Source organism: Nestor notabilis, unplaced genomic scaffold (assembly GCF_000696875.1).
Source record: "Nestor notabilis isolate BGI_N333 unplaced genomic scaffold, ASM69687v1 scaffold2846, whole genome shotgun sequence".
Lineage (NCBI taxonomy): Eukaryota > Metazoa > Chordata > Aves > Psittaciformes > Psittacidae > Nestor > Nestor notabilis.
Genome location: NW_009932176.1, coordinates 1 through 12,069, shown reverse-complemented (window position 1 = coordinate 12,069; position 12,069 = coordinate 1). Strand labels below are relative to the sequence as shown.

At 37.0% G+C, this 12,069-nt stretch overlaps 1 protein-coding gene across 1 annotated transcript; it reads left to right on the top strand.

The window, feature by feature from the left end:
* Positions 1 to 5,455: 5,455 nt before the first annotated feature.
* LOC104407054 (sister chromatid cohesion protein PDS5 homolog B-like) lies at positions 5,456 to 9,470 on the top strand (the record flags this gene model as incomplete). Its single annotated transcript, XM_010016232.1, has 2 exons — positions 5,456 to 5,563; positions 9,267 to 9,470. Coding segments are annotated over exons 1-2 (312 nt in total), but the record flags the coding sequence as incomplete, so codon positions are not given.
* Positions 9,471 to 12,069: the final 2,599 nt, after the last annotated feature.

Genomic DNA, 12,069 nt, shown 5'->3' with positions numbered 1-12,069 from the left:
GGAATTTACCAGGAAGCAAGATTTTTCTTTAAGTGGCTTGAATCATTACATTATTTGTGATTTATCTTGCTGAAGGAGAAAGATGCCTGCCTCTTCCACCTCTGTAAGTCACTAAGTAATTTCTTTAGAATACCTCGTGGCATCTTTTATGGAAATTACAGCTTGACCAATTTCTTCATACATGCTATATTGTTGAAGCAAAATTAGTGGTTTATATGTATTCGTACAAGGATGTTACCTACTGAGGGTGCAAAATTAAAAACACTGGATATAAATAAGAAAAAGACATGACAAACAGCATGTTGACAGAGCAACAGAGCCTTGGAATGAACTCTGTATTGTGGTTTACAAAAAGATTTGAGTTCTTTGCAATACTCCTTGAGACAATTCAGGGAAAATGTCCTCATGATTGGATTCTGGATTTTAAATAGTAAGGTAGGGGAGAGATTTGCAAGGAATAAAAGAAATGATTTGCTAAAGCTTGCTTTTAACACATATAGGGTCTTTGAAAAAGTACTGTTGACCCATGAGTTCATGTATGTTAAGGCATAGTTTGTTTAATGATTAGCACAGTTAATTAAATCACCATAGGCACTGTGAACTGTCATCCAAACAAACCACACTCCATTTAATTGTATTTTGAGTCCTCTTTTAGATCATTGACTTAACATCCTGTAATGATATTTATTGACCTATTAAATATATTGCATAGGTACGTAATATGTGAGATCTCAGTCCATAGTTTATTTGCATGTTCATAATCCGTATTTTGTACTATTGAGCAAGTAGAGTGTGTGTAATTAAATTATTCACAATTTGGTACTGTACAGAAACCATCTGAATATTGAATCTTTTAATATTCAGTATTATGGCCAGTAGACTTAACTGGGATTGAATAGCTGTTGGGTCCTGCTAATTATGTGCAGCACTACTCATCTTGAGTTTGACCAAATTTTGGCAATGATACTTGTTAATAATTAACTCTGTTTAGAGTAATGAATTGTTCCCCGTGGCTGGTGATAATCGTAATTTCTCAGGAAGTATTATCTTTCTATTTAAGTTTTGTCACAGGACATAGATGAATTCATTCCATCCTATTTTAATGTCCAATAAGTGCAACTTCACTTTTGTTGCTTTTTCCTTGCTTTAATTTTCCTGTTAGCATTGAACAAAGAGTTTATATTTTGTCTTCTTTCATTTTTTCCCCTCCATTTCTTTTCTTGTACTGCTTTTTTCCACTCTCTTCCCCCCTTCCCTCCATAAAAATTAGTTTTTAATTTGTCAAGCTTTTTTAGGCATACATTTTTCCTACAGGCTTGCTCTTGGTTCCTGATTTCAAGCCTTTCACATTATAGTTGCAACAGTGCTTCTGTTGCTTCTGTGTTGAAAGCAGCAGTGCCTAGGTATCTTAAGTCCTACTCTATCATATCCTTCTGCACAAGGAGTAGAATAAATATTTTAAGTGCTATATTAGTTTAAGATATGTTTATTTTCTTTGTAGTTTTCAAAGGCTTCACTTAGCTTGTAGTACTGCTTAATACAACCAAAAGCTGATTGCATTGTGTTTTTTATTCCTGTGTATTAGCATTAGCATTTGTTTGTTATGAATACGTTTGTATTTGTTATGTATTTGTTGAATTATCTGTTTTTGTCCTCATATAAGAGCAGAAACAGTGCACATCTGACTGATAAGTTAACAGGCTTACATTCAGACTGGTGCAAAGCATCTTAGTGTCTGGAGTGTTTTCTTGCCTTAAAGAAAGTATCCATGTGAAAATTTCCTTTTTCTTTGCCTTCTGATTGTGTATGTGGAATAGTACTGGATTTCTGAAAATGTTGCGGAGAACTAAAGTTTCAGTTGTTAAAAATAGAAAAAAAAAAAAAAAAAAAGAAAAGACCTCAACCCATCAGCTGAGTTTCTTGTTGACCCTCAGAGAAACTTAAAAGAATTGCCCTTTTCTGGATTTGGTTCATAGTATTTCATAGAATAATGGATTGAGTTGGAGGGGACCTTAAAGATCATTTATTTCCAACTCCGCTGCTACTAGACCAGGTTGTTCAGAGCTCTGTCCAACCTGGCCTTGAACACTTCCAGGGATGAGTCAGCCACAACTTCTCTGGGCCACCTGTTCCAGTCCCTCATGACCCTCGTAGTGAAGAAGTTCTTCCTAGTATCTAAATCTACCCTCTTTCAGTTTAAAGCCATCCTAAAAAGCTTTCAGGATCTACAAATTTGTAATACATAAAAAGTTTATACCATTTCCAATTCTTTGCCTGTTATAGTCAAGTAATAGGCTATTTCACTGAACCTTTTTAAAATTAATTTCTGGTCCTATAAGATCAGATGTGTTAATTCTATAGAAAATTAGTTTCTATTTAGTGACTTCTATACTTCTGAGAGGGGTAAGTTATATGCCCTGTTTTGTAACCTTGGCTGCCTGCTGGGCACACATGCCACTGCTCTCTCACTCCTCCTACTCAATAAGAAAATAAGAATGAAGAAAAGGGGAAGAAAATAAGATGAAAAAGTTCATGGGTCAAGATAAATACAGGGAGATAGCTTACCAGCAATCATCACTGGCAAAACAGACTTGACTTGGTGAAGGTTACTGCCAATTAAAAGTAGAGCAGGATGGTGGGAAACAAAGACAACACTAAAAACACTTTTTCCCCAACCCCAATTCTCTCCACGCTCAACATCACTCCTTCTTTTCTGACTCTTTTACATTCCTGTTTCCCCATTGAGCAGCGCAGGGGAGATAAGGAAGAGGGGTTGTGGACAATTTGTAACCCTTCATCTTTCCACTCTATCCTCATGCTATTCCCCCTGCTGTAACATGGGCCCTAACCAAGGCTTGCAGTCCTTCACCAATGTCTCCAGTGCAGGTCTTTCCTGTGTGCTGCAGGTCTTCACAGACTGCTCCAGCAAGGGTCCTTCTCATGAGGTGCAGTCCTTCAGGAACAGACTGCTCTAGCATGGGTCCCCTACAGGGTCACAAGTGCTGCCAGTAAACCTGCTCCAGTGTGGGCTCCTCTCCACAGTTTGCAGTGTGGTTATCTGCAATGTGGTCATCCACAAGCTGCAGGAGGGCAGCCTGTGTCACCATGATTTTCTCTATGGACTGTACGGGAATCTGCTTCAGTGCCTGGAGCACCTCCTCTGTCTTCTGACCTTGGTGTCTGCAGGGTATTTTGCTTACGTTTTTCTGTCTTCTATTAGCTGCTCTGCAGCATTTTAGACCATTTCTTACATGTGTTATCGCAGAGATGCCACCAGTGTCACTGATGGGCTCAACTTTGGCCGGGGTGAGTCTATTTTTCAGGGCTCTGTCTACCATGGGGACAGCCCCTGGTCCCTTCCCACAGAGGCCATCCCTGCAGCCTCCCCTGCTAATAAAACCTTCCCACATAAACACAATAATAATTGTGTTTCAATTTCAAACCCAGACCTTTTATGTCACACAAGCTTAAAAGCTTGATTGCATGTCAGTTGGACGTATCAGCTGGGCAGTTCAGCTTGACCATAATAGGAGATTCAGTCTTTGAATTTTTTCAAAATGTACTCCAAACAGGACTGTATCATCATCTTCTGATCAAGTTTGCACTGCAGTTGATCTGATCTGACAGCTGTCCACCACTGGAAAGGGGAGTTTTGTTTCCTCAGTTCCCTTAGTTCCTGTTCCTTCCCTTGAGTTAGCTTTGATGCTTGTCACACGCTTTTCAAAAAGAATTAGGCTTGTTTTTCTGAGTTGGCAAGTTTGGTTGGTCCAGCAAAGTATTTGATGCTTTTATATATTATTGGATTAAGGGATGCAAGACTCCCTTCTGCTGTGATGAGCTGTTAAAATGAATTTAGCTATGACATAGAACATCATCCCATCTGAAAGTTGAATGGAATATCTGTGTCAAACAGCAACAAGAGTGAACTTGGTTACATCTGTGTGTCTTTGTGGAGTCCTAGACTTAAATGTCATGACAATGCATTAAGAAATGCAGTGGGAATAAAGGTGGCAGTGTATTTTCCTGGGAGTATTAGAAGTAGTTACTTCAGTGAGTTGTTCCATCCTAACTTTCTCATGGTCTTTACTACAACTACAAGTACATAGCACTTGGTTCAGCTGCCATGTAGGTATAGAGGGGATGACAGAAACCAAGTTGGCTTTTGTGTAGCTATTGAACTACGTTGCGTACCATGGCTCGGGCCAGTAAGTCTCAGTTATGGCAGGTTATACCGTCTTGTTATGTAACATGCTTCTGACCCATCTCTTGTGGATTTTGGTTGATTTTTATTTCTAACGGTACAGTTCTGAGAAGTTCAAAGTGTACATAGATCCTCCTTGTATAGGAGGTCAGTAGGAAGAAAATATCTGACTTGGAATTCACAGTTCAGGAAAGTGATAACTGCGAGGAAGTGTTTCAAACTTTAAAATACATAAATAAAAATATAAGGGCAATGGCAAAGAAATTTTATTTCCTTTTGATACATTTTTGAGTTGTAGCTGTCCTGGTAGAGTCTTTTCCTGAAATTCTAATTTATCCCAACACATGCCATCTAGTTTTTCCACTGTCTTTCGTATTAATTGCTTTTATGCAAGTAAAGCTTTTGATTCAGCTTCCTTCTCTGCAGCAGTGGGACTTTGCATAACTTAGAGTGGATTAAGGTGGCAGTCTGCATTTCCATCAATTTAAACCGACTGAGAAACCAACTAGCAGAGTTGTTTTTGTACTTGGAATTTAGGAAGAAGATACCTTTGCTTATCTGCAGTCTTGCTTAAAAACTTGGCTTTGTGTCATAGAGGAAAGACTTCCATTTGGTCTGCTCTGTTCCTGTCTCTACTTTCTCTGTCTGCTGCTTGTCTGTCAGTATTGGCAAATTAAAATTAGTGATGTGTAACACTTCACCAGCATTGCTGTTTAGGCTTTGGGGGAAATTGTGCTCTATTTAATTGTTTGGAAAACACAAAGCCCACTTCAGATATCTGTTCTCAGTCTAAAAATCCAAGCTGGCTTTATTGATTTATTGATAATATTGATAATATTCATATAATAAAAATATCAATATAATTACTATTATTATAATACTGATTTATTATTATCAAGTGGTGGAAACAGTTCATACAGTTCGTGTGAAGATCAAATACATTCAGAAATGAGGAGTTCTAGTTTGTTTGGGTTTTCTTGGTTTGGTTTTTTTTTTTTTTTTCCCTGTGTGCTTGTCAAGTTTTACTGTAGCATAGGGCAATCTATCTGACTACCAAAACCATTGCTGTCTACCACTATATATATATGTTACTGAAAAGAGTCGAAATCTCTTGTCTAATTTTTTCTTTGTATGGGTTTTGTTGGTGTATTTCTAATTGGATTTTGTTTGTGAAAGTGAGACAGATAAGGTAAACAAACCACTAAACAACATTGACTTCTTAATTTCTTTCCACAGTTTTAAAATTGTGAAATCATGGCGCATTCGAAGACGAGAGCCAACGATGGAAAAATCACATATCCTCCCGGAGTCAAAGAAATCTCTGATAAAATATCTAAAGAAGAGATGGTGAGAAGGCTAAAGGTTAGTATGCAAGTAGCTGTTTGTAGATTGAAGTTTCTTGTATACAGCATTCATTGATTCTGTTACTGTGTTTTTCTATCTGCAAGGATTTTTTTTTTTTTTTTTTTTTTTTCTTTTGGGCTTTACCTTTTCTGTGCTCAGAAGGAAGAAATTGCTGCCTGTTGTGCCTTCTACCACTTTCTTGAAGTGGCTCGTCTACAAATGTTTAAATGAGTTAACAAATCACAAATGGAAATAAGCTATATTAATTTCAGATACTTCCTAAATTTTATTTCAGCTCCTACAGTAAGTTGGTACTTTTAGAGAAGAAAATATTGGAAAACATGAAAAGCCAGTCATGATTTTGGAAGTAATATGGATGCCTCAGAATTTATTTATTTGTGCTTTTTGGGTTGATTACAAAACTCTTCATTCTCATTATTTTAGCTTGTATCATAATGAAGATTGTCTTTGATTATGGTGTGTATTTGTCTCCTTGTTTCTTGATCACTTTATTTGGCCAAACTCTACAGGAAGGTGGAGAGATTTGTGGGATAATTATGTTACAACAGTTCTTTATCTACACATGTACTCTCACAGAAAGGCAGGCCCGTTAGTATTGTGCAGAAGGAATGCCTGCAGCTTGAGCTTGCCCTGTGAAACAGGAGGGAGCAGATGTGGGAGAGGAACCTTAAGTATTCTAACAGCTGGAAGAGCTTAATTTGGCATTTGTTTTCTTAAGAAGTGGGTTTAAGTCAGTTGGAACTACTGGTAAATGAACAAAAACCAATAAAACCCCAAAACACAAGGATTCTTTCTCCCCTCCCCCTCAGCAACCTGTCTGTGCTTTGGGAGTTAGGCTGATAGAATGCAGTATACTGACTAAAGTCTGTGATGTTGAGTAGATGATGACATTTATAACCGTATGTATGAATGACTCCTAACAGAAGAAATTACTTGTTAGCACTTGTGTAAGTTTTGGGTTTTGTGGGTTTTTTTTTTTTTTTGTTTTGTTTTTTTTTGTGGGTTTTTTTTTGTGGTTTTTTTTTGTTTTTTGTTTGGTTTTTTTTTTGGATTTTTTTTTGTGTTTTTTCTTTTTTTGTTTTTTTTTGTTTTCTTTTTTTGTTTGTTTTTGTTTTGGTGGGGGTTTTTTTTGGTTGTTTTTCTGTTTGTTTTAGTTTACAGAAATGTATACAGTTCTTACTGATACTTTTTCTCCTATAGTTTCACTTCTGTTCTCGCCTTGAATGTCTAGTCCCTTCTGTTCTGTTATTTTGATCTGTCTTGCAGGAGAAGTGTTCTTTGCAGGATGTCCTGTATTTCTTGTCAGTGGTCCATTCTGGCGTTATTCATTGGTACACAGGCAGGGAGAAAACCTCAAGGAGTTTCTTTTAAGAAGGACTGGATAATCTAGGCTACACCACAAGTGTATAGACCTATAGTATAAATACAGTTGCAGGTGTTAACGAACAGTAGTTGATAAATAAGTGAACTGTTAGCCTCTTCATTTCCCTAACTCCCAAATTCAGATAAATATTAGGGAAGAAGCACTTTTCTCTGGATTTTATTTTGATTTACAGAAGCAGAGAGTCTGCTGTTTGTTAATGGTGATCTATTTATATAAATACAAATTATTGAGAAATCTTTAGAATGAAATGGAAAATATGCATAATAAATTTCTATACGTAACTTCTCTCAAATATTATGCATTTCTGATCCATGCTATCTCCAAGTTATAGTAGATTTGGAAAAGAGATATAAACTAAATGGTTGGAGTCATGAACTAGCACTGAAATCAGAAAGAAGGTAATAAACACTTGAAAATGAAAGTGTGAGGAAAAAAGTTATTCCAGAGTTTCTGTTATAAGCAAGAGGAAAGGCATCATCTAATGAAATACATTCATTCTAGACCAGCAGTCTAATAATATACTCTTCCATACATTATGTGACTAAATTCTGAAGCTTATTACTGTAGGAAAAATTGAATGGGTTAAGAAATACAGGCCACATCTGGAAGATGAAGCTCCAGGAGTATTAATCATGGTGACCTGGGTGTGATTTCAGGCTCGGGAATCCTCTAACCTGTTGCTTTGCGGGAAGCTAGGAAGGAATGCTAGGAGAACTAGCTTGGATTTCTTTGTTTTTCCTTCAACACTGTGACAGATTGCTCTGGAGACAAGATGACTGATTTTTGTTGTCCTGACCAGTATGGAAGTTCATGTTGAAAGGAAAGAGAAACGTAAGGTTCATTTCTAGAGCAGACAAAACCCATACTTGTTGCATGAACTCTTGATGCCTGAATATTTGTTCATTTCCTTGTTAATTATATAAATCTAACTACTTTCCATAAAAGTGAAAACAAGTTTGATTGCTAAATCACTTTAAGTGTGTAAAGGCTTCAAATCACTTCAAATAGTTCATCTTGTGTCTGACTGGAGAGGACTTTTTTTTCTCACAGTGGATATTCTATGTGTGTGTAAGCTACTCACCTTTTACGCCTTTCAGTAAAGGATTATCATATGCTTGAAAACTTTACAGCTGCTGTGATCCTAATTATGCAGAAGTCCTTCCTTTTTTAAAGTAGGATTTGTTGCTACCTGACTGATCATAGTGAATTTGAGGGGAAAATAAAAGAACCAAAACCAACTATTTTTTAAATAAAAAAGCAAGGTGAAAGAGTTTGTAGGTGGGTTTTGTTGTTTTGTTTTGTGTTTGTTTTTTTGTTTGTGTTTGTTTAGTTTTTTGGGGTGTTTTGTTTTTGTTTGTTTTTTTTTTTTTTTTTTAACTTCACTGACATCATTATTCTTGGAAAGTATCAGTCCCTGCACTATAAAATAGATAGGAATTTTGACTTTAATTCTCAGGATTTTGTAAATGTCTTTATTAGGATTTTGTTAATTTCAACAAGAGTTTAACCCCTTAAAATAATTCTGCCTTTGTGATGGAAATAAATTGGAGAAAGACGTAATTTATTTTGTCTTTATAAAAAATAGGTTTTTCTATTTTCTATAAAAAATAAGTTTTTCTCCTCCAAACAGTTTTTTGAATAGAAAAATTATGACCAACTAGCAGTTACTAATCGTGGCTTTTCTTGCTTTTGTTCTGTTTAGGGTGTTAAATATTTGGTGTCCCAGACTTCTCTTTCTTTTTCTTCTGTAACTTTAGTCTACTGGATCCTAATAAATACTAATGGGTATTTTAGAAAATGCATGTGGCTGAGCTGCCCTGGATTTGTATATAGTTCTGCTGAAAGTCTGTGCTCTGCTTCTGGGGAATAAACTTATTCTCAGCAGTAGAAGAGAAAACCTGTAATTGAAAGAGAATAGAAGAAAAATAAATTGTAACCCTAAATACTTCTATTCAAAATACTTATTTCTCCCTTAGTTTTGCTGGTTTTGAAGTTTTTCAGTGACTTGCAGTAACAGTGACCGCTGTTGTATTTTTTGGATTTTGATTATACAGTTTCTTAGAAAGGTATGTGAAGTACTACAGGTAGGCTTTCTGTAACTTTAAGACTGTGTATTGGGACAATTGATAGAGGACCTGACTAGGTCCGTTCTCTATCTTGAAAAATAAGACAGTGGTTACTCAGATAAGTACTACTGCATTGCTTAATAATGTTTCTGATTAGAAGTTGCACAACACCAGAAAAGGAACTTTAAGTGAGGACCCTGTTGCACAGAGTATTTGATTTTATGTACTGATGTCTGTCTGTCCCTTTTAGATGGTTGTGAAAACTTTCATGGATATGGACCAGGACTCTGAAGAAGAAAAGGAACTCTACCTAAATCTTGCTTTACATCTTGCTTCAGATTTTTTCCTCAAACATCCTGATAAGGATGTACGTTTGTTGGTAGCATGTTGTCTTGCTGATATATTCAGAATTTACGCTCCTGAAGCTCCATACACTTCACCAGATAAACTGAAGGTAAATTGAATTAATCTGTCTTTTTCACACCAGGTTTGAATGATTGATGTGACTGATTATACCTCTTTATTTCTGGTTCAGCCTGAGCAGTTCAAAGTTTTAACTTGATTCTGGGACAGAGATGTTTGGTCAGGTCAGATGTTCATTGGATAAAGTGGTACACAGTACCTTTTTCATAAGTTGTAGAGCTTTGGATTTATATTGAAAATATTTTATTGAACTGCCATGGGGATTTGCAGATAGCGGTCTGTTACTTCAGAAGTACTGATACGCCTGTATCTCTTATAATCTTTTGCAAGATAGCTAATTCCTTCATTTGGGAAAATACCTCTGCTCTTTGCAATTAAACTGTGAGGAGATGATTACTCTGTTCATAAAGATAAAGGCTCTGTTGAAACAAAAGAAAAGTATTTTCATACAGAGGATGATGATTTCTGACGTGAATTGAAAAATTCTGCAATTACAAACATCACTGATCCCACTAGATGGAGATGGTTGATAGAGAAATGCCAGGTTTGAAAAGGCAGTACAGATCTGCCCCATTTATTCCACAAAAAAATAAATTTTAGGTTGTTTTGTTGTTTTGTTTTTGCTTTTTTATATAGAAATCTTAACTTTCTTTCTAACTCTCAAAATCAAAACACTTCCCTTATACAGTCTGAATCTAGAGTGATGGACGGAATCTTAGAGAAAATCTTGCAGGCAAAAATAAGACTGAAAAAACTGTACTTTTTTGGTTTGTTTTTTGTTTTTTTCTACAGTAGGATAAAAAGATGGTTCTGGTGGAAGGCATATCTGTTATCACTCAAGAAGAAATAGATCAATTTCTGATCTTGTGGTTGCACCAGAAGGGCTTCATAAGTAGGGCAAACAGTATGGTTTCAACTGTAGCAAATCCTTTGGTACCAGACATACTGAAAAGATAGCTAGGGATTTGTTAGATGTTTTTTCTTTATTCTGAATTGTTGCACCTCTGATTACATGGTGTTTTGTTACCTTACCTATTGATTACGCTATCTTCAACGGGAGACAAACATTAACTTTCTCTGCTGTGCTGTATTCTGAGTCTGGTTTTGAGGCATCCCGATTTCTACTTCAGTTTTGAGTATACGTTTTCCTTTGCTTGTTGGGCTTAGAATTTGTTGGTGGTTTTTCCATCTCTTTCTGTGTTGGACAAACATTTTAATATTCTTCCATATCAAACTTCATCTGTCAAATGCTACTATGTTTCATATTTGGTAGTGTATCATATTGGAAGGTTTGAACTACTGATCTCAAACTTGCAGTGTAAGCATACTACTACTTGGACAGAGCTATGAACAGAGTAGGAACCTCCACTCTCAGCATTCAGTTCTGTAATCTCTATGGATTTCAGAATTCAGTGTCTTGACGGGAATTTCTAAACCTATTTTGAGAAATAAAGGACAAGCAATAGAGACCTTTGCCTAGGGCTGCTGAGGTAGGTTTTTGCAAACCTGTTTCCTCTGAATACAGCTTTTGTGGTTGCAGGACAAGCTCTGATACAAATGTTGAAGAGTTCCCCACTTTAAGACGAAGAGGTAAGAGGAAGAATACTTCCTCTTGGGTTATGTCTTGGCACTATTTTAACCTAGTATTTAATATTTTATCTGTACTGCAGCTATGAGTCTCTTCTAGTATGTTTAGCACCAAGGTTAAAGATGGCGGAAGGAAGGGCTGGAAAAGGTAATTTCTTGAGAGGAGAAAACATACATTTTTGCCCTTTCTTCAGACTCTTTGTATCTCTTTTTAACTTACGCATTGTGCAAGTAAGATACTGAGAGAAGGGATCGGAATTTCAGATTTTGCTCTTTGGAAAGGTACTCTTCTGAGTTACCAGCCAGTAACTCGGAACCACGCAGCTTCTCACTCACTTCCCCTCTTCTTCCTCCCCCTGCTCCTGGAGGGATGGGGAGGTGCATCAAAAGAATGTAACTCCCACAGGTTGAGATAAGAGCAGTCCAGTAACTAAGGTATAATACAAACCACTACTGCTACCAATAATAATAATCATGATAAGGGAAATAACAAGGGGAGAGGATACAATTGCTCACCACCTGCCGACCAGTACCCAGTCCGACCCGAGCAGTGACCTGGGCCTTCCGGGTAGCTCCCCCCAGTTTATCTACTGGGCATGTCGTGCTGTGGTATGGAATACCCCTTCGGCCAGTTTGGGTCAGGTGTCCTGTCTCTGCTTCCTCCTGGCTTCCCCTCCTCCCTGGCAGAGCATGAGACTGAGCAAGTCCTTGGTTGGAGTAAACATTACTTAGCAACAACTCAAAACATTGTGGTTATCACCATTGTTCCCAGGCTGAAAGTCAAAACCACAGCACTGCACCAGCTACTAAGAAGGAGAAAAAAATGACTGCTGTAGCTGAACCCAGGACAGTATCCACCCCTTATTCCATACCATTCACATCATGCTCAGATCCCACATTTTTCAGTATACCGTCACTTTTGTGTCATATATATATAAATATATACACCCACAAACAGAGAGATATCATTCCTTAGTCCATGGGCCAATCCCTATAAAGTTGCTGAATTCTTCTAGTCCATGATGACTTCTAGAATTCCTGGA